Genomic DNA, 22811 nt, shown 5'->3' with positions numbered 1-22811 from the left:
AAAATGGCCATTTGTTAACCGATTATCCGATATTTAGCAAGAAGTATTTTTCTCTTTCCTCTCGCTTTTTGAAATTTGATACGGATGGTTTAATAACCCATCTGAAAACATCCGCTGAAGTCCATCAAAATTGGTTCAGAATTGGATATAGCTCGGGCACTGCCCGACTTTTGCCCTTCCTTACTGGTTGTCTTCAATAACAAGACGCAAAGTTAAGGATTTATTTAACTACCATTTCAAATAAAACATGTAAAAAGGCGTTAAGTTCGGCCGGGCTGAACTTTGGATACCCACCACCTCGGGTATATATGTAAACCACCTTTCATCAAAATCCGGTGTAAATTGCATACCTCATGTCCCATAGCAGTTATATCGAAATATGTTCCGATTTGGACCAAATACTAATCGGTACAAGTCATTGTTCAATTGTGTATAATAAAATATTGGTCCTTTTAGAAGCTATAACTAAAAATAAAGCTATACAATACGGATGTCGAAAGGCCTAACACAACGCACAGTCCCAAATCTCTGCGAAATCGGACAATAAATGCGCCTTTTTTGGGTCCAAAACCTTAAATCGAGATATCGGTCTATATCGCAGCTATATTCAAATCTGCACCGATCTGAGCCAAATTGAAGAAAGACGTCGAAGAGCTTAACGCAACTTACTGACCCAAATTTCGGCAAAATCGGACAATAAATGCGCCTTTTATGGCCCCAAAACCTAAAACCGAGAGATCGGTCTATATGGCAGCTATATTCAAATCTGCACCGATCTGTGCCAAATTGACGAAGGATGTCGAAGGGCCTAACACAACTCACTGTTAAAAATTTCAGCAAAATCGGATAATAAATGTGGCTTTTATGGACCTAAGATCCTAAATCGGAGGATCGAAGGGCCTATCATAACTCACTGTCCCAAATTTCAGCACAATCGAATAATAAATGTGGCCTAAGAACATAAATCGGAGGATCGGTCTATATGGCAGCTATATTCAAATCTAGACCGATCTGAGCCAAATTGACGAGGGATGTTGCCGGGCCCAAAGCAACTCACTGTCCCAAATTTCAGCAAATTCGGACAATAAATGTAGCTTTTATGGACCTAAGACCCTAAATCGGCTGATCCGTCTCTATGGGGGCTATATCAAGATATAGTCCGACATAGCCCATCTTCGAAATTAACCTGCTTATGGATAAAAAAAGAATCTGTGCAAAGTTTCAGCTCAATATCTCTATTTTTGAAGACTGTAGCCTGATTTCAACAGACAGACGGACGGACATGTCTTGATGGTCTTTGATTTTTACGCTGATCAAGAATATACATACTTCATAGGGTCGGAAATGGATATTTCGATGTGTTGCAAACGGAATGACAAAATGAATATACCCCCATCCTTCGGTGGTGGGTATAAAAATCCTTAATATGAAAGAAAATATTTTTCACCAAAGGGAATGTTTCCTTAAAAGGTTGACAAATTTATAATCTTCTATTTATGACCACTAATCTTTGGCTTGAATCTATAAAATTTGGACAAAAATTTTTTCAGTGTATTTACAATACCAGAAATGAAACTTAACCAAACTCAACATATTTGAATTTTTTTTTAATTTCAAACATTTCCTACGAATTTCTTCATTATTCGATTACACATGGTTTTTGTCCATATGCTACAACTAAATCGATGCATATGCAATATTTTGAATTCTGAGGACTTGTTCCAAGTTTTTTAGCAGCGAGTTGGGCTAAGTGGTCCACAAATTCATCAAAGAACTCATCCTGTTGGGCTTTCGTTAAAAAATCAAAAATATGTAATACGGATATCATATTTTCTGAAAAAAAGAGAGTTAAATATCAATCCAAACTTTAATAACAGAAGGTTTCTGGGTTTGTCTTAATTTTTAAATCAATGTTGCTATTTAACCATGTAACCCTTGGTTGAACTCGATTTAATATTAATTTGAATTTTGAAAAACTTTTGATACTGATATTCAAGATTTTGATGATGTATCTTTAAGAGATTCTATTCTAATATAAATATATCGCAATAAAGTTTCCCACAGCGAAGTTACCTTATTACATACCTTTAAAATTTTCCTTATTTCCATAATTATAAACAACCGGCTTCATCTTAACTTCCACATTCTGAAATCCTTCGGCTGTCATCATATTGCAAAAATCTGTTATAGGATCCTTTGAATTTAGAAATTCTAAATGAAATTGACCTTTGCCTTGTGTGTATTGAAACCATTTTGGACTGCTTCCCAAATGATTGCAGGTATGAAAGACATGGTTGTCGAAAAAGAAACTCAGAATACAATCTCCACCTTTTGGACGAAGAAGCTGATAAAAGTTTTTAAGACTCTGCCTAAAATGGAAGAGATAATTATTTTCGATCATCCATATCAGCAGATGAGTGCGCCTTACCGATAATCCGAAACCCAATGTAATACAAGCATTGAGGTCACATGATCAAATTGACCCTCCAACTCTTTGGGTGGTCCACTTTTTTCGGCAATATCAAATAATTTATAATCCAACTTGTCGGATACGTGAAAATGTTTTCGACAATATTCCAACATTTCTTTTGATATATCACAAAGCACGATTTTGGAACATTTTTCCTTGACCAAAGGGTAAATGTGGCTGATAAAAAAAATCTCCTGGCCCAATGCCCACATCGCAAAAAATATCACCACCTACAGTGCGCCATTGGAATTTTGTTGAAAACTCTTGGAAAAGTTCTCCTACATCCCGCTTCCCTTCACTATGAGATTTGTGATAATAGTCCGGCTTATTCATTTTCTACGGTTGCTTCTAGACACCAAGTAATTGAACGAGCAGACTACGGCCAGACTGCATCAATATTTAAAAGAAAACAAGACAGTCCGACTATTTTTTTCCACGTGGACTGCTGTCATACGCTATTAAAAATATTGTCAATGAAAAAGTTGTGACTTAATTAAAGTAGTTTAATTTTTAATTATTCAAATACCTAAAGTCAGAAAAACTAGAAAGTAGACTTGCATATTCTCCAGTATTGTATTTGATGTACGAGTAAAAAAACTTGTTTTATATGTAAATATATCAATTAGAAAGTTCATTGGATTATTTCCCATAATCAGAACAGAAAAACCTGCTTTAGCGCTTGAATAGAAAATGCAACGGTATTTAAACGACGAAGAAGAAAAGGAAACTCGAACTACTAGTTTGTTTCGAGAATTTATCGTTCAAGTCAACTGCTTTGGTGGATAAATCCATTCTGTCAACCGCATCCAAATAAAAGACCTACATAAAAATAATCATCATTGCCATTAATGCCCATAGTCCTCATATCATCAAATACAAATGATCTTGCCCCACTAGCAACATCTTTTCCAAACTTGTAATCATTATTAGCAAATGCAATGCTTGGTACTTGCAATACGGCAATACTTGGTAGGTATGTTGAATGTTGATGTAGGAGAAGTCATTGTGCAAATATTCAGCCAAATCCGTCCATCCGTCGGCCGAAAGCACACTAACTTTCGCAGTAGTAAAGCTAGGCGCTTGGAATTTTGCAAAAATATCTAATTTACGTGTAGGTTGTTAACAGATGCTAATTTGGATTAAGCATGCCGTTGAGGAGCAAAGCCACCTCTCGGCAGACGTAAAATACACTATACCATACACTGATACTACCCGTGCTGTTGTATGGCTCCGAAGCAAGCGTACTTGCAAAAGCAGATGACGCGGTACTTGGAGTGTTTGAGAGAAAAATCCTTCGTAAAATACATGAATAAGTCTGCGTTTATGGAGAATATAGGCGTTGTATGAATCACGAGATGTTTGGGCTGTATGACGACTATAGCCTAATTAATCGCATCAAAATACAATGATTGCGTTGGATAAGTCATGTTGTCAGAATGGATGAAGATGTTCCAGCAAAGAAGTCTTTTGAAGGCCACCATAATAGAACACTCAAAAAGGATGACCAAAACTCCAATGGAGTAACCAAGTGGAGAGTGACATCTTGAAACTGGGTGTCAGAGATTGGGGAAGAAGGGCAGTAGATCGAGGCGCTTGGAAATCTATTCTAAGTTTCGCTAAAGAAATTAATTTTCTGTAATGGTCAATTATAGTCGAGTAAAGTTAAGTCAGTTGTAATTAAAAATGGGCCATATCGGTTCATGCTATCATATGGTTTTCATATAAACCGATTGCACTTCTAGAGCTCCTAGAGGGCATAGTTCTTGTTTGATTTGGTTGAAACATTGTACAACAACTTATCCAATGACCTTCAACATACCTTCCAAGTATGTTCTGAATCGTTTCAAATCATGGATATTTCATATTGTCAGAATGAATGAAGAAGAAAGAAGTCTTTTGAAGACGACTATAATAGAACACGCAAAAAGGATAATCAAAACTCCGATAGAGTGAACAAGTGGAGAGTGACATCTTGAAACTGGGTGTCAGAGATTGAAGAAAAAACGGAGTAGATCGAGGCGCTTGGAAATCTAAGTTTCGCTAAAGGAATTCATTTTCTCTAATGGCAAATAATTTTAAAGTTAAGGTCAGTTGAAATTTTAAATGGGCCATATCGGTCCATGTTTCATATGGGTTTCATTAAAACCGAATGCACTTCTTGAGCTCCTAGAGGGCACAGTTCTTGTTTGATTTTGTTGAAACATTGTACAATGACTTATCCAATGACCTTCAAAATACCTTCCAAGTATGTTCTGAATCGTTTCAAATCATGGATAGTTCATATTTTCAGAATGGATGAAGAAGAAAGAAGTCGTTTGAAGGCGACCATAATAGAACACTCAAAAAGGATGACCAAAATCTCCAATGGAGTGAACAAGTGGAGAGTGACATCTTGAAACTGAGTGTCAGAGATCGGAGAAGAAGCGCAGTAGATCGAGGCGCTTGGAAATCTAAGTTTCGCTAAAGGAATTCATTTTCTCTAATGGACAATTATTGTAAAGTTAAGGTCAGTTAGAATTTTAAATGGGCCATATCGGTCCATGCTTTCATATGGGTTTCATATAAACCGATTGCACTTCTTAAGCTTCTAGGGGGCACAGTTCTTGTTCGATTTGATTGAAACATTGTACAACGACTTATCCAATGACCTTCAACATACCTTCCAAGTATGTTCTGAATCGTTTCAAATCTAATACAGGTCTTATATAAAATTGTTTTCCGATTTTACTTCTTGAGCTCCTATAAGGCGCAATTTTTATCCGATTTGGTTGAAATTTTCACAATGACTTTTACTTTGACCTCCAACATCGAAACCAAGTATGGTCCGAATCGGTCAATAACCAGATATATCTTAAATGGTATAGCAATTCTCACCCATTATGCATCGTTTGCCTATAAAGAGATATCGGACAAAGAACTTGACAAAGGCAATACATGGTGGAGGGTATATCAGATTCGGTCCGGCCGAACATAGTTTGCTTTTACATATGTTAGCCTTAATGAAATGCTCATGGCCAAATTTTGGGTAATTGTTTATGTTACATCTGTTTTATGAGGCGAATCGAACTTGCAGTTCCTGAATATGTTATCCAGTGGGAAAATGGTAAATGTATAACATTAGGATTCTTCATTTTGGATTCCGTTATTTGTTATTGCCTTCTTGTCTCGTCAAAAAACATACAAGATTTAGTTTGCGAATCGATAGCCTCTATAGCTTATCGATTCCAGAATACGTTATTTTTAACACGGGAGATGTCCATTGAAAAGAAAAAAAAAGAAACGTCGAGAAAAGAATGAAATAAACTTGTTTTATTTGCATTTTGAAACATATTGACCCTAACAAACCGCAAAAATTACGTAAGAGATTATGGAACAACAGTGGTCACTAACAAAAGAAAAAATTATTTTAATATGTTCGAAATAAGCAACACGGTGGTAGATATACAAATATATTATGAGAGTAATGTGGACGATTTCAAAATACCGGTATTTTCTACATGATTAATGACAATTAAAGATGTAATAAGTTCGGTCTTGTCGAATCTTGAGAACCCACCACCATGGGTTCTGCTAAAAATTTCTGCATACCAAACATCTATCATATAAGGCAAAATTTCAGACGATTGTTGGAAGTCGTAAGAAAACACTACGAGCAAAGTATAAGTCAAATCGGATAACAGTTTCTGAGGTTCGGGATGCCAAATTAGGAGATCGGTTTATGTGGGAGCTAAATCCAAATATGAACCAATATGGGCAATTTGCAAAATTTCGAGCGGCTGCTCTACGAGTTCGTGATTTCCACAGACGGACGGACGGATATGGCTAGATCGACTTATAACATTAAGAAGATCAAGAATATAAATACCTTATAATGTCAAAGATCAATATTTCGAGGCGGCACAAACTGAATGTCTTGATTAGTATTTCCTTCTCCTTTTTACGAGTTCGAACGGAGTGTCGCAGAGCGACACCACTTTGAAGAGATGTTTTTACATGACAAAGTACCTCACAATCATCGCCAGCATTAGGAGGCGATACCTGCCACAAAAAAAAATTTTTTTTTATTTTTCAAGTTTTTTGCCTGTTAAGGCGAAAAACAGTAAATTTTACAATTTTTTTTTGTTTCTCTTTCGAGACGAGCCAATGATCGGAGATTGAAAATGGAAAAGGAAAGCCATAGATAGCAACACACACCAACCACTATGGGACGAGTTTCGTCTTTGGTTAGAAGACTTTTTAACCATATTAGGTGTGATGGCTTCAAGGGCCGTGCGCTGATATAATGTATTTGAATCGTATCAATTGCGAAAACGCATCTATGATACAATTACAACATTTACCACGCTCAACAACCCTGACTATTAGCTGTACTTTTTCCCAATTCATGTATTTTTGTGTAATGACAGACTTTCTTTCTGTGACAATTACACTTCTTCCGTAGATACAAAAGTAGTTATTTTTCTAAAAATAAGACCCAGTTATATTATTTATTTGTTATTTATTTTAATTTTAAAAATTGTGTAATTTTTTAAAACTATATATTATAACCGCGGGGTTCGTATTCAATGGTCTTTAAGAAAAATCGTCTTCATTCTCAATATACAGCCTTTGCCCATATGCCACAATCAAATCAACAGATATGAGACTTTTTGCTTTTTCCGTATTGATGTCCAATCTATTAGCTGCAATTTCCGCCATTAGAGGTAACAAGTCATCTAGGAATTCTTCGCGCCTTGCCTTGGGTATAAATTCAAGAGGACGACACACGGATAACAAGCCCTCTGTAAAAATGTATTTAATTAAAAAAAAAATTATATGTTAACAAGTAAGCAGTTAAAGCGTGCTAAGTTCGGCCGGGCCGAATCTTGGAAACCCATCACCATGGATTCTGGTAAAAATGTATGCAAAAAGAAACTTTTGTTGAAGGGCGTAATGTTATTTTACATACCAAACTCCTGTCAAATTAGAAAAAATTTAAGCTTCTACGAACCGAACAGGGATAATCGAGAGACGGGTTTATATGGGAGCTTTAACAGGTTAAAGACTGGTGCGGACCGTACACATTTATTGGAAGTCATAACAGAACACAATGTGCAAACTTTTAGCCAAATCGAAAAAAAATTGTGGCTTCCAGGGGCCCAAGAAGTCAAATCTGGAGATCGGTTTATATGGGAGCTATACCGAAATCTTAAGCGATATGGCCCATTCGCAATACCCAACGACCTACACTAATAAGAAGTATCTGTGCAAAATTTCATGAGACTAGCTATACGCGTTCGATCGCTATCGTGATTTCGACAGACGGACGTACGGACATGGCTAGATCGACTCAGAATGCCGAGACGATGCAGAATATATACAGTTTATGGGTTCGCAGATCCCCCATCCAATAGTGGTGGGTATAAAAAGGCATAAAATTCGGGCGGGCCTAACTTTGGATACCCAACATTTCGTGTGTATTTAAACAACAGTACGTTAAAATCTGCTGAAAAATTCACGATTCTAAATGTATAGCAGCTATATCGAAATATGCTACGATCTGAACCAATCTCGCCATGGTGGAGGATTAAATCCTATCTGAGAGGGCGAAATCCTATCCGATTTCGCTGAACGATGTGTTTCGTTATGACTTTCCGATCTGGGATCTTGACTTCTTGAGCCTCTATAGGGCGCAATTATCATCTGATTTGGGTGAAATTTTGTACAACGGCTTCTCCCATGACCTTCAACATACGTGTCAAATATGGTCTGAATCGGCCTATAACCTAATACAGCTGCCCTATAAAACGATCTCCCTATTGTACTTTTTGAGCCCCTAAAGTGCGAAGCCTTATTCGATCTGGCTAAAATTTTACGCAATGACTTCAACTGTGGTCTCCAACATTCATTTCATTATGGACCGTATCGGACCATAACTTGATATAGCTCCAATAGCATAGCAATTCTTTTCTTTTATCCTTTCCTTTCCTTTGTTTGCATTAAAAGAGACAACGGGAAAAGAACTCGACAAATGCGATACATGGTGAAGGGTATATAAGATTCGGCCGGGCCGAATTTAACACATTAGCAAATTTTTACCTCTCATTATCGATGCACTGCCATAGTCATACAAAATAGTCTTCTTATCAACATTAATGTTACGAAATCCTTCGTCTAACATCATATTTCGAAAATCTTTTTTAGAATCATTGGAATCCTCAAATGGCAGTATAAACAGACCTCTGCCCTGAGTGAAGGAGGACCACTTTGAGCTGTTGCTGAGTTTGTTGCAGGCTTTACAGAAACTATTGCATGAGAAGAAAATAACAATACAATCACCACCTTGTGGTCGCAGTAAACTTAAGGTATTTCGCAAAGCCACTCTAAAATAAAAAAAAAAAAAACAGAAAAGGGCATTCAATTATTCTATTATAAAAATGCGCTTACCAAATATCTCACCTATAATCGGAAACCCAATGCAGGACAAGCATTGAAGTTAAATGATCAAATTGGCCTTCCAAGTCGATAGGTATGCCATTAACTGCAGCGATATCAAATCTTTTGTATTCAATCTTCTCCGAGTGTTGCATATTATTTTGACAATACTCCAACATTTCTTTTGAGATATCGCTGAGTACTATTTTATTACACTTCTTACTAATCGTGGGATATATATAATCGTTGAAGAAGTCACCTGGTCCAGTGCCGACATCACAAAATGTATCTTCACCTTCGCTTTGCCATTTCAGCTCCTTTGAAAAGATCTTGAAGAGTTCTCCAACATCCTGTTTGAGGGTATTGTGTGATTTGTGATAATTATCGGGCGTATTCATTATTTTTTAAACACACAATTGAAGATCTAGAAGACTGTAGTTTCCGATAATGAGGCTAATGAGGTTCAGGAAGAGATTCTAAGCCGATCGGTATACTTATCAATGGGTTTAGCTTTTCTCCTTCTTAGCGTTGCAAACACATGCATAAAGTTATAATACCCTGTACCACAGCGGTGGTGTAGGGTATAATGAATTGATAGTTTGGTTGATAGTTCTTCATGATTATTTTAGTGGTGGGTATAAAGTTAAATTATTATACCCACCACCCTTGGATAGGGGGTACGTTCATTTAGTCATTCACATTTAACGATGTCCGCGTGTCTGTCCGACTGTCCGTCCGTCTGTTTTCTAAGGGGGCTCTAAGACCCGTAAAATGCTCTTGAACATTCTCTCCACCCAAGGAGACAGGTTCCACTGTAGGCAACTTCTATCTCCTGCTGAAAAGAATTACTTCTGTCTTTGACGGATTTATACCCAGACCACTTTCGGTAGCCCACATTGCTGTTGCACGTAGAGCTTCCTGAAGAGTGCTGGGAAACTTTCCCCTAACCACAATTACCACGTCATCAGCATACGTGATCACTTTTATGCCTTTTTCTTCCAGAGATAATAATATATTGTTAATGGCTATATTCCAAGGTAGAGGAGACAGTACACCTTCTTGAGGTGTTCCTCTGCTGACCCATTTTTTTAGATCCACAGATCCAGGCCTGCCGTAATGCATCTTTTAGTAAGTAAGTTATTAATACACTTTCTTACGTTAGAGTGGATGCCTAGAAACTCCAACTTCTTCATGATTGACGACGTTTATACATTATTGAAAACACCTTCAATGTCAAGAAATGCTACGCCCCTAAGTTGGTTTATGTCTGGTATTGTGTCCCCACCTAAGTGCCGGTATCTGTTAACCGCGAAAGCCGGGCAATGACAAAGGAAATGCTTCAACGTCTCATAATCTTCCCCGCATGCCCTACACATGCTATCCCTTCCGCACTGATTTAACATAAGTGAGCTCGTAGTCCTATGTGTCCCGTTATGATACCGAGAGCTACACTGACCTTTTTCTTACTTCCATTCAGTAATAGCCTCGACTTCTCACGATCTGGGTCTCCCTATAGGAGTTTGGCCCACGCCCTTAACTCGGACTGCATCGACCTGAAAGGCTTCGGGTTAACTAAGTTTATTGACGGCAGCTCTCTGGCCCACACTGCCAAATCGTCTGCTTTCTCAATCCCAGTTACTTCGCTATGGCCCGGCACCCTAACGATGTGGATTTTGCCATCCTCAACTCTGTTCGTGATCTTACCGTCCTCGTTGTTATTGCCCTTACAAATACTAAAATACAAATTTTTGCCCATGAGCATTCCACAAAGGAACAGTGGCGAACTTCTCACGTATCAATGAGTGCAGTCCGATTCAAGTTTTAAACTCAATGAGTCCGAACGGCGAGGCGCAGTGCGACCCCTCTTTGGAGAGAAGTTTTACATGGCATAGTACCTCACAAATGTTGCCAGCATTAGGAGGGGAAAAACATCGCTGAAAATTTTTTCTGATGGTCTCGCCAGTATTCGAATCCAGGCATTGGCGGACATGCTTACCTATGTGCTACGGTGGCCTCCTTGTTGTTGCCCTTATGGCCTGTTTACTGTCCGCTAAGATGTTCATACTCGACGTCCTCGCGTTAACACCACACCACATCACGTATTCCGTGATCGCCCGGATCTCGGCCTGCAGGACCGTATTATGGTCAGGCAGTCTAAAACAGATCTCTGTCCCTGGGTTCTCAATGTGAACCCCCAGGCCCACTCTGTCCTCCAGCTTTGACCCATCTGTATAACATGATCTTCCAGATGGCAATACTAGGCTTCCATCAATCCAACACTGTTCTGCTGACAGCAGTCAAATTTAGGGTATTTATCCCATAAAAGCGGATTTATTGCCTGATTTCGCTGAAACTTTGATCCATCCGTATAACATGATCTTCCAGATGACAATACTACGCTTCCATCAATCCAACACTGTGCCGCTGGCAGCAGACAACTTTTGGGGTATTTATCCCATAATAGCAGATTTATTGCCTGATTTCGCTGAAACTGTTACTTGTATATGAGTTCTCGTCACCTGAATAAAATATGATCGAGACCAGCCCCTATTTAGATATAACTATGTATATAGTCGTGGAGTTATAATAAAATAAGATGATTATTAAGTCCTTGGTGGTGGGTATCCAAAGTTCGGCAGGGGGTATACTCCACCATAGGATGGGGGTATACCAATTTCGTCATTCTGTTTATAACTACTCGAAATATTCCTCTGAGACCCCTTAAATATACATATTCTTGATCGTCGTGACATTTTATGTCGATCTAGCCATGTCCGTCCGTCTGTCTGTCAAAAGCACGCTAATATTCGAAGGAGTAAAGCTAGCCGCTTGAAATTTTGCACAAATACTTGTTATTAGTGTAGGTCGGTTGGTATTGTAAATGGACCATATCGGTCCATGTTTTCATATAGCTGCCATATAAACCGATCTAGGGTGTCGACTTCTTGAGCCTGTAGAGGGCGCAATTCTTATCCGATTGGAATGAAATTTTGCACGAAGTGTTTTGTTTTGATATCCAACAATTGTACCAAGTATGGTTCAAATCGATCTATAACCTGATATAGCTGCCATATAAACCGATCTTGGGTCTTGACTTCTTGAGCCTCTAGAGGGCGCAATTCTCGTCCGATTGGAATGAAATTTTGCACATAGTGTTTTGGTATCACTACCAACAATTGTGTTCAGTATGGTTCAAATCGGTTCATAATCTGGTATAGCTGTCATATAAACCGACCGATTCTTGAGACAATAGAGCGCGCAATTCTCATCCGATTTTGCATGAGGTATTTTGTTATGACTTCCAATAACTGTGCTAAGTATGGCGCAAATTAGTACATAACCTGGTATAACTGTCATATAAACCGATCTGGGATGTTGACTTCTTGAGCCTCTAAAGGGCACAATTCTCATCCGATTTGGAAGAAATTTTGTACAACAGCTTCTCTCATTACCAGCAACATTCGTGTTTAATATGGTCTGAATCGATCAATAGCTTGATACAGCTCCCATATAAACCGATCTCCCGATTTCGATTCTTGAGCCCCTACAAGGCGCAATTCTTATCCGAATGAACTGAAATAATACACAGTGACTTCTACAATGTTCAGCATTCATTTATGGTCCGATACGGACTTTAACTAGATATAACTCCAATAGCATAACAGTTCTTATTCAATATTCTCTATTAGCCTAAAAAGAGATACCGCGCATAGAATTCGACAAATGCGATCCATGGTGGAGGGTATATAAGATTCGGCCCGGCCGAATTTTGCACACTCTTACTTGTTTTTTGAATACTCTTATTCTTGTAGACATCTATTTTGCCACTTGAGCAAAGAAAATTATGTACAATTTCAACTTAGCAATTTATGTTCTTTGAGATTCTGTGATTATTGTATTAAAGGGCACTTGATATGAAGTTATAATGGTCTCGCCCACATCACACACTTATTCCCCAGAATATAAAAATTACGTTGTGTCGGCTTTCGAATCCAATATATACTGAGGATTTATTTCAGCAAACTTTTTCATTAACATTAATTTTTTATCTTGCTAAACTTCTTCGTTTATTCGAGGGCAGATCATTGTCTTATATTAAACCTGTTATTATTCACCAACAATTTTAAGAAAGAAATTCTAAGAAATTGTATATGAATTGGACATGGAAAGAGGACAGCTTTGATATATTTGCAATAGAATTGTTGATACAATTGGTTTTTGACAAACAAACTAATTTTAATCTATACATTGTGTATGACACCCTAACAGTACTAAAATGTATAGTGTTCTCCAAAATTTGCGAAGAGAAGAGAGATACTATATTCACAGAGGTTGTTGATTGGTTACAACCAACCTTAACTCACATTGTTTTGTTTTTCACCATCATAGTTTGAAGTGTGCGTTAATTTCGTTATTCTGTTTGTACCACCTGGACATAATGATCTGCTACTCTGCAAGTATTGACTTGGCCATGTCTCATTTCACAATAGCATTTGAATGAAACTATCCACTTTAAAATTGATACATGTCGTATCTGTTCAGATATGGATATAGCTCCCATATAGATCGATTTTCGGATATTCTTTCGTATCTTAAATCTGTGCACAAATTCAAATTTGCCCATGAACATTCCATTTAAGAACAGGGACAAACTTCTCACATATCAATGAGTGCTGTTCGATTCAAGTTTTATGCTCAATGATTAGGGGACTTCTTTTTATAGCCGAGTCCGAACAGCGTGCCGCAGTGCGATACCTTTTTGGTGGAGAAGATTTTACATGGCTACCATACCAAATGGTACATTACCTCACAAATGACGTTAGCATGGCCAATTTTTTATGATGTTCTCGCCAGGATTCGAATCCAGGCGTTCAGCGTCATAAGCGGACATGCTAACCTCTAGGCTACGGTGGCCTTCTTAAATCTATGTATATATATTGGGTTGCCCAAAAAGTAGTTGCGGATTTTTTAAAAGAAAGTAAATGCATTTTTAATGAAACTTAGAATGAACTCTAATCAAATATACTTTTTTTACACTTTTTTTCTAAAGCAAGCTACAGCTGATAACTGACAGAAGAAAGAATGCAATTACAGAGTCACAAGCTGTGAAAAAATTTGTCAACGCCGACTATATGAAAAATCCTCAATTACTTTTTGGGCAGCCAATACATAAAGATGGATTTATGTTTGTTCGTTTTTATACCCAACACCGTAGTATAGGGGGTATATTCATGTAGTCATTCCGTTTGCAACACATCGAAATATCCATTTCCGACACTATAAAGTATACATATTCTTGATCAGCGTAAAATTCTAAGACGATCTAGCCATGTCCGTCAGTCCGTTGAAATCCATAGGCTGGTTAAGTTCGAAGATGGGCTATATCGGACTATATCTTCAGCCCCCATATAGACCGATTGGCCGATTAAGGGTCTAAGGCCCATAAAAGCCACATTTATTATCCCATTTATCTGAAAATTGGGACAGTGATTTGTGTTACTCGAAATCTTTCTGCAATTTGGTCCATATCGGTCTAGATTTGGATATAACTGCCATATAGACCGATCTCTCGATTTAAGGTCTTGCGCCCATAAATGGCGCATTTATTTTCCGATGTCGCCCAAATTTGGTACAGTAAGTTGTTTTAGGCCCTTCAACATCCTTTTTCAATTTGGCTCAGGTCGGTCCAGATTTGAATATAGCTGCCATATAGACCGATCTCTCGAATTAATGGCGCATTTATTGTCCGATGTCGTCGAAATTTGGGACAGTGAGTTAGGTTAAGCCCCTCGACATCTTTCTTCAATTTGGCCCAGATCGGTTTAGATTTAAATATAGCAGCCATATAGACCTATTTCTCGATTTAAGGTTTTGGGCCCGATCTCTCGATTTAAGGCTTAGGGTCCATAAAAGGCGCATTTATTATCCTATGTCGCCGAAAGTTGGGACAGTGAGTTGTGTTAGGCTTTTCGACATTTTTCTGCAACTTGCCCCAAGTCGGTCCACATTTGAATATTGCTGCCATATAGACCGATATCTCGATTTAAAGGCGCATTATAATCTTATTTCACTAAAATTTGACACAATGACTTATGTTAAGCTTTTCGACGTCCATGTTGTATATGGTTCAGATCGGTTTATTTTTAGATATAGCTACTAAAAAGACCAAAATTTTGTTATACACAATTGAACAATGGCTTATTAGTGTTTACTTATTAGTATTTGATCCAAATCGGAACACATTTTGATATAGCTGCAATGGGGCATAAAGTATGCATTTTTCACCGGATTTTGACGAAAGGTGGTTTACATATATATCCGAGGGAGTGGGTACCTAAAGTTCGGTCCGGCCGAACTTTACTTCTTTTTGCTTGTTATACATATATATTTAAGCATCGAAGAATTCATCTATCCTTTACATCACCTAGTGTAGTGCTGGACCGTGCTGTTATACTGGAACAACTCATCGAGTGTCCACTATACGTACAATGGTGTCCGCTATATATGCTTCATATATATATGGCCGTATTTTTATATCCTACATCATCATCTGTCTGTCTGTCCATGTTAATTTGTAATCAAAACACAGATCCCTATTTACATCCCATTAGGTTCAAAATTTTAACAGACTACTTTTCAAAGGCTAGAGACAAGGCCTATTGAAACTGGAATAAATTGTTCAGATTAAGATATTGATCGCGTATATTTGTATCGCCTAAATTTGCAATCGCATTTGTCAGGTAATCTTCTCAAATTATTGATCTTCTTGCATAAAGTATTCCTTTATGGAGTCTAGATTTAGATGTAGATATCGCTTTAGATAATTTTATTGCAAAGTAGCTTCATTTCAGCTGGGAAAATTACCACTGCCTTAATAAAAACGAAAACCCCCTTTGTATTTTTTATACCCTAGTATATATTTTGTCATAAATTACCTACCTAACTTTCAAGATGTTCAACTGTAGAACATGTGGATAACAAAGTCTTTTCCTTAAAATATGGTAAAACGATATGTTTTGAAAATCAATTGCTTATTGTACCCAATTTGTTGCCAGAGGCCACGATTAGATCAGCTATCATCATATTTTCACAATCCGTTTCCTTAAGACCCCGATGTTGGGCGCCCAGTTTAGCCATGACGTCAATATAATCCTCCATAAATTCAGACTGCATTGATTTGGGTATATAACTCAATATACCACATACTGGCCTTATGTTCTCTGTTGAGAGTATGACAAATAACGATATAAGACTTTTTTTGAAATAAATCCAAATTTGTAACTTATCTCACCTATAAATTGATATCGGTCTCCATAATGGTAAGCTACAGGCTTTACGCTAACACTTATATGGCTATACCCCGCCTCCATCATCATTTCAGTAAACTCCGCCTGTGGGTCCTGGGAGAAATGGAACGATGATACAAAACATTCTTCATTCTTGATGAAGGGCGACCATTTTTGATCAACTTTGGCCATATGATAATTGGCTGCAAAGATGTTGTTAAATGAAAAGAATGTCATAAAACAGTCACCACCTTGAGGTCGCAAGAGACTTAACATATTTTTTAAGGCCATCCTGGAATGTTGAAGGTCTCGTTAGTGCATTATTTTTGCTGTTTAAAATATATTGACATACCTGGTATCCGATACCCAATGCATAACCAGCATAGAGATGACATGATCAAATAAACCCTCCAATTCGGTGGGTACTCCTTGTTTGGCAGCAATATCCATAACTTTGAACTCACACTTGCTAGGTAGTTTATAATTTGATTTGAAAAAATCTAACATATCCTTAGAAATATCGCTAAAAACTATTTTTCCATAATTTGCAGGTATACTTGGAAAAACGTAGTTGAATGAAACATCACCAGGACCAGCGCCGATCTCACAAAAATTCTCTCCCCCATCAATGTGCCACTTCATTTTTGAGTAGTATGCTTGGAGGTAGAGTCCCGAATCTCGTTTCACTTCATGATGAGATTTGTGGTATAAATCGGGCATTTCCATTCTGACTAAAGGTGAAAAGAACTGTAAAAGAAAAACAGAAATTGGTTTTGCGTTAAAATTAGTTCTTTGTCTTCTTCTCCTCGACGAAGATTCTGGCAGTGAGTTATTTTAGTCCGTTGATCAGGATATGGACTTATTTGTCAACCCAAAAAAAATGTGATTTTTTGTTTCAATTTTGCCCAACAATTTGAAGTCTAATATAAGAATCTTGAGATTCGACTATTTCGAGAAGATTTTTTATTCGATATACAATCAGTCACTAATTTGGTTTTAATGACATATTGTGACGATAAGAAGTATTAGACAACAATGTTTTTGCGATTTTCTCTAAGAATGCTGTATGATTTCAGTTTAGATTGGTGATAAGAAACCATTTCTTTTAAGATCACATCTCCACATATATTTTAAGATGTTTCTGTATAAAATAGTTGTCTCCTGTTGATTTTTACTTACATTAACAGTGTCACTTCAATACACAATGTATCGTAGAGGTGATTGTATCAAGTATGAACGACCTAAATGACTCGTTTACATAAAACTATATTCAAATGATCTGTTTTTATACTAATTTCTACATTAGTTTAGCCCTGGAATTTTAATTATTGTAGTTTTTACCATATTTTTATACCCTCCACCATAGGAAGGGGGTAAACTAATTTCGACATTCTGTTTGTAACACCTCGAAATATGCGTCTGAGACCCCATAAAGTATACATATTCTTGATCGTCATGTCATTTTAGGTCGATCTAGCAATGTCCGTCCGTCCATCTGTCTGTCGAAAGCACGCTAACTTTCGAAGGAGTAAAGCTAGCCGGTTGAAATTTTGCACAAATACTATTTATTAGTGTGGGTCGGTTGGGTTTGTAAATGGGCCAACTCGTTCCATGTTTTGATATAGCTGCCATATAAACCGATATTTTGCACGTAGTGCTTTGGTATCACTTCCAACAATTGTGCTTAGTACGGTTTAAATTGGTCTTTAACCTGATACAGCTCCCATATAAACCGATCTCCCTATTTGACTTCTTTAACCCTTGGAAGCCACAATTTTTGTCCGATTTGGCTGAAATTTTGCATGAAGTGTTTTGTTATGACTTTCAATAACTGTGCCGAGTACGCTCAAAATCGGTGTATAACCTGACATAGCTCCCATATAAACCTATCGCGCGTTTTGACTTTTTGAGCCCTTAGAAGCCACAATTTTTATCCGATTTGGCTTAAATTTTGCACGTAGTGTTTTTTTTATGACTTTCAATAACTGTGCCAAGTACGGTCCAAATCGGTCACGAACATGATATAGCTCCCATGTAAACCGATCTCCCGATTTGACTTCTTGAGCCCTTAGAAGCCGCAATTTCTGGCCGGTTTGGCTGAAATTGTCCTTATAGTGTTCTGCTATGATTTTCAACAACTGTGCCAAGTACGGTCCAAATCGGTCAAGAATATGATATAGCTCCCATATAAACCGATCTACAGATTTGAGTTCTCGATCCCTTGCAAGCCGCAATTTTTGTCCGATTTGGTTGAAATTGTGCTTATAGTGTTCTGCTATGACTTTCAATAACTGTGCCAAGTACGGTCCTAATTGGTCAAGAATATGATATAGCTCCCATATAAACCGATCTCCTGACTTGAGTTCTTGATCAACATGTAGATCCCATATTTTAACAGAAACCATGGTGGTGGGTTCCCAATATTCGACCCGGCCGAACTTAGCTCGTTTTTACTTGTTAAAGCTACAGACGAGGCCTATTGAAACTGGAATAAATGGTTCAGGTTTAGATATTGATCCGATGCATATGTTTATATCGCCTAATTTTCGCTTCCAAAGACACTGCAACCGCATTTATCAGCTGATCTTCTAGAGTTTTCTTTTATGGATTCTAGATTAAGATAGTAGTTGCATTTCAGGTGGAAATATTCCATTGCCGCAATTAAAACGGAAACCCCCTTAGAATTTTTTATACCCACCACCGAAGGATGGGGGTATATTCATTTTGTCATTCCGTTTGCAACACATCGAAATATCCATTTCCGACCCTATAAAGTATATATATTCTTGATCAGCGTAAAAATCTAAGACGATCTAGCCATGTCCGTCCGTCTGTCTATTGAAATCACGCTACAGTCTTTAAAAATAGAGATATTGAGCTGAAATTTTGCACGAATTCTTTTTTTGTCCATAAGCAGGTTAAGTTCGAAGATGGGCTATATCGGACTATATCTTGATATAGCCCCCATATAGACCGATCCGCCGATTTAGGGTCTTAGGCCCATAAAAGCCACATTTATTATCCGATTTTGTTGAAATTTGGGACAGTGAGTTGTGTTAGGCCCTTTGACATCCTTTGTCAATTTGGCTCAGATCGGTCCAGATTTGGATATTGCTGCCATATAGACCGATCCTCCGATTTAGGGTCTAAGGCCAATAAAAGCCACATTTATGGTCTGATTTCGCTGAAATTTAGGACAGTGAGTTGTCTTAGGCCCTTTGACATGTTTCTTTAATTTGGTCCCGATCGGTTCAGATTTGGATATAGCTGCCATATAGACCGATCCTCAGGTTTAGGGTCTTAGGCCCATAAAAGCCACATTTATTATCCGATTTTGATGAAATTTGGGACAGTGAGATGTGTTAGGCCCTTTGACATATTTCTTCAATTTGGTCCAGATCGGTTCAAATTTGGATATAGCTGCCATATAGACCGATTTCTTGATTTATGGTTTTGGGCCCATAAAAGCCACATTTATGGTCTGATTTCGCTGAAATTTAGGACAGTGAGTTGTCTTAGGCCCTTTGACATGTTTCTTTAATTTGGTCCCGATCGGTTCAGATTTGGATATAGCTGCCATATAGACCGATCCTCAGGTTTAGGGTCTTAGGCCCACAAAAGCCACATTTATTATCCGATTTTGATGAAATTCGGGGCAGTGAATTGTGTAAGGCCCATCAACATCCTTCGTTAATTTGGCTCAGATCGGTCCAGATTTGGATATAGCTGCCATATAGATCGATCCTCCGATTTATGGTGTAAGGCCCATAACAGCCACATTCATTATCCGATTTTGCTGAAATTTGGGACAGTGAGATGTGTTAGGCCCTTTGACATATTTCTTCAATTTGGTCCAGATCGGTTCAAATTTGGATATAGCTGCCATATAGACCCATTTCTTGATTTATGGTTTTGGGCCCATAAAATGCTCATTTATTGCCCGATGTCCCCGAAATTTGGAACAGTGAGTTAAGTTAAGCCCCTTGACATACTTCTGCAATATCGCACAGATCGGTCCAGATTTGGATATAGCTGCCATATAGACCGATATCTAGGTTTTAGGTTTTGGGGCCATAAAAGACGCATTTATTGTCCGATGTCCCTGAAATTTTAGACAGTGAGTTTGGTTAGGCTCTTCGACGTCCTTCTTCAATTTTGCCCAGATCGGTCCAGATTTGAATATAGCTGCCATATAGACCGATCTCTGGATTTACGGTTTAGGGCCCATAAAAGAGGCATTTATTGTCCGATTTCGCCGAAATTTGGGGCAGTGCTTAGTGTTAGGCTCTTCGACATGTTTATGAAACTTGGCCCAAATCGGTCCAGATTTGGATATAGCTGCCATGTAGACCGATATCTCGATTTAAAGTCTTGGCCCCATAAAAGGCGCATTTATAATCCGATTTCACTGAAATTTGACACAGTGACTTATGTTCGGCTTTTCGACATCCGTGTCGTATATAGTTCAGATCGGTATGAGGTATATGAGTATCAAGGTATGAAATTTTCACCGAATTTTGATGAAAGGTGGTTTACATATATACCCGAGGTGGTGGGTATCCAAAATTCGGCCCGGCCGAACTTAACGCCTTTTTACTTATTATTACCTAGTATATATTTTGTCATAAATTACCTACCTAACTTTCAGAATGTTCATACACAACCCATTTACACATAATGGTAAATTTATATGTTTTGAAAATCAATTGCATTTTGTATCCAATTTGTTGCCAGAGGCCACAATTAGATCTGCTATCATCATATTTTCACAATCCGTTTCGTTAAGGCCCCGATATTGGGCGCCTAGTTTAGCCATGACGTCAATATAATCATCCATGAATTCAGACTGCATTGCTTTGGGTATATAACTCAATATACCACATACTGGCATTATGTTCTCTGTTAGGAGTATGAGAAATAGCGATATTAGACTTTTTTTGAAATAAACAAAAATTTGTACACTTGTCTCACCCTTGAATTTATTTCTGTCACCACAGTGGTAAGCTACAGGCTTTACGCTGACACTTATATGGCTGTACCCCGCTTCCATCATCATTTCAGTAAACTCCGCCTGTGGGTCCTGGGAGAAATGGAACGATGATACAAAACATTCTTCATTCTTGATGAAGGGCGACCATTTTTGATCAACTTTGGCCATATGATAATTTGCTGCAAAGATGTTGTTAAATGAAAAGAATGTCATAAAACAGTCACCACCTTGAGGTCGCAAAAGATTAAACATATTTTTTAAGGCCGTTCTAGAATGTCGAAAGTCTCGTTATTGCAATATTATTTTGCTGTTTAATATATATGACAAACCTGTTGTCCGGTATCCAATGCATAACCAGCATGGAGATGACATGATCAAATAAACCCTCCAATTCAGCGGGTACTCCTTGTTTGGCAGCAATATCCATAATTTTGAACTCACACTTGCTAGGTAGTTTATAATTTGATTTGAAAAAATCTAACATATCCTTAGAAATATCGGTAAAAACTATTTTTCCATAATTTGCAGGTATACTTGGAAAAACGTAGTTGACCAGCGCCGATCTCACAAAAATTCTCTCCCCCATCAATGTGCCACTTCATTTTTGAGTAGTATGCTTGGAGGTAGAGTCCCGAATCTCGTTTCACTTCATGATGAGATTTGTGGTATAAATCGGGCATTTCCATTCTGGCTAAAGGTGAAAAGAACTTTAAAAGAAAAAAAGAAATTGGGTTTGCGTCAAATTTAGTTCTCTGTCTTCTTCTCTTCGACGAAAATTCTGGCAGTGAGTTATTTTAGTCCTTTGATCAGGATATGGACTTATTTGTCAACTAATAAAAGGTGATTTTTTGTTTCAATTTTGCCCAACAATTCGAAGAATAAGAATCTTTAGATTCGACTATTTAGAGAGCATTTTTTATTCGATTTACAATCGGACAATAATTAGATTTTATTAACATATTGTACCAGATGGTAAATATTAGACAACTATGTTTTTGTGATTTTCTCCAAAATTTCTGTATGTTTACAGTTTAGATTGGTGATGGGAAGTCCTTTCCTTTTAGATCACACTTCCACATCTATTGTAAGAGTTTTCTGCATAACAAGGTATGTTTTGCTGATTTTTACTTACATTAACAGTGCCACTTCTATACACAATGTATGGTAGATGTACTTTCATCAGGTATGAACGACCTAAATGACTCGTTTACATTAAACTATACTCAAATGATCTGTTTTTATACCTATTTCTACTTTTTATACCGGCCACCATAGGATGGGGTATACTCATCTAGTCATTCCGTTTGTAACACCTCGAAATATTGATTTTTGACCCCATAAAATATGTATATACAGGATCGTCCTCGACATTCTGAGTCTATCTAGCTATGTCCATCCTTCCGCACGCCCGTCTGTCGAAATCTCGATAGCGGTCGAAAGCGAAACAACTAACCGCTTAAAATTTTGCACAGATTCTTCTTTAACTTCTTAAACCCAATTTTCTTCCGATTTGGCTAAAATTTGGAACAAAGACCTGTGTTATGACTTCCAGCATCCATGCTAAGTATGATAAAGGGTGATTTTTTTGAGGTTAGGATTTTCATGCATTAGTATTTGACAGATCACGTGGGATTTCAGACATGGTGTCAAA

General features: G+C 37.7%; 3 protein-coding genes and 1 pseudogene across 4 annotated transcripts; all 4 read right to left on the bottom strand.

Moving 5' to 3' along the window:
• Positions 1-1586: 1586 nt before the first annotated feature.
• On the bottom strand, positions 1587-2827 carry LOC106092542 (juvenile hormone acid O-methyltransferase-like). Its single transcript, XM_013259421.2, has 3 exons — positions 2429-2827; positions 2086-2369; positions 1587-1833 (listed from the first exon to the last, which is right to left on the bottom strand). The coding sequence occupies exons 1-3, from the start codon at positions 2680-2682 to the stop codon at positions 1640-1642; spliced, it is 732 nt and encodes a 243-aa protein (XP_013114875.2). The 5' UTR covers positions 2683-2827; the 3' UTR covers positions 1587-1639.
• Positions 2828-7042: 4215 nt separating this feature from the next.
• Positions 7043-9282, bottom strand: LOC106092534 (juvenile hormone acid O-methyltransferase-like). The gene is made up of 3 exons (XM_013259412.2): positions 8909-9282; positions 8549-8832; positions 7043-7251 (listed from the first exon to the last, which is right to left on the bottom strand). Exons 1-3 carry the CDS (start codon positions 9280-9282, stop codon positions 7043-7045), a joined length of 867 nt encoding a protein of 288 aa, XP_013114866.2.
• Positions 9283-15799: 6517 nt separating this feature from the next.
• LOC131993985 (juvenile hormone acid O-methyltransferase-like) lies at positions 15800-20879 on the bottom strand. 2 transcript variants are annotated; one of them, XM_059366084.1, is made up of 4 exons: positions 20808-20879; positions 16523-16917; positions 16176-16462; positions 15800-16104 (listed from the first exon to the last, which is right to left on the bottom strand). In XM_059366084.1, the coding sequence occupies exons 2-4, from the start codon at positions 16894-16896 to the stop codon at positions 15908-15910; spliced, it is 858 nt and encodes a 285-aa protein (XP_059222067.1). In that variant the 5' UTR covers positions 16897-16917; positions 20808-20879; the 3' UTR covers positions 15800-15907. The 2 variants fall into 2 exon arrangements, with proteins under 2 accessions (XP_059222067.1, XP_013114873.2); XM_013259419.2 differs by lacking the exon at positions 20808-20879 and adding an exon at positions 17350-17412.
• Positions 20838-22365, bottom strand: LOC106092540 (juvenile hormone acid O-methyltransferase-like; annotated as a pseudogene).
• Between the last annotated feature and the right edge of the window lie 446 nt (positions 22366-22811).

The sequence above is a fragment of the Stomoxys calcitrans genome, chromosome 3 (assembly GCF_963082655.1).
Source record: "Stomoxys calcitrans chromosome 3, idStoCalc2.1, whole genome shotgun sequence".
Lineage (NCBI taxonomy): Eukaryota > Metazoa > Arthropoda > Insecta > Diptera > Muscidae > Stomoxys > Stomoxys calcitrans.
The sequence above is the reverse complement of the archived record's forward strand: the minus strand, read 5'-3'. Positions and strand labels throughout refer to the sequence as shown.

What these genes read in the sequence shown, in the direction of transcription:
- LOC106092542 (XM_013259421.2), bottom strand. Translation starts at nt 2,682, where the DNA reads ATGTGGGCATTGGGCCAGGAGATTTTTTTTATCAGCCACATTTACCCT. An exon ending in CATTGGGTTTCGGATTATCG is followed by an intron (nt 2,370 to 2,428) that starts GTAAGGCGCACT and finishes CTTCCATTTTAG; the next exon opens with GCAGAGTCTTAAAAACTTTT. An exon ending in AAATAAGGAAAATTTTAAAG is followed by an intron (nt 1,834 to 2,085) that starts GTATGTAATAAG and finishes TCTTTTTTTCAG; the next exon opens with AAAATATGATATCCGTATTA.
- LOC131993985 (XM_059366084.1), bottom strand. Translation starts at nt 16,896, where the DNA reads ATGGAAATGCCCGATTTATACCACAAATCTCATCATGAAGTGAAACGA. An exon ending in CATTGGGTATCGGATACCAG is followed by an intron (nt 16,463 to 16,522) that starts GTATGTCAATAT and finishes TCAACATTCCAG; the next exon opens with GATGGCCTTAAAAAATATGT. An exon ending in AGACCGATATCAATTTATAG is followed by an intron (nt 16,105 to 16,175) that starts GTGAGATAAGTT and finishes TACTCTCAACAG; the next exon opens with AGAACATAAGGCCAGTATGT.
- LOC106092534 (XM_013259412.2), bottom strand. Translation starts at nt 9,282, where the DNA reads ATGAATACGCCCGATAATTATCACAAATCACACAATACCCTCAAACAG. An exon ending in CATTGGGTTTCCGATTATAG is followed by an intron (nt 8,833 to 8,908) that starts GTGAGATATTTG and finishes TTTTTATTTTAG; the next exon opens with AGTGGCTTTGCGAAATACCT. An exon ending in CAGTGCATCGATAATGAGAG is followed by an intron (nt 7,252 to 8,548) that starts GTAAAAATTTGC and finishes ACATTTTTACAG; the next exon opens with AGGGCTTGTTATCCGTGTGT.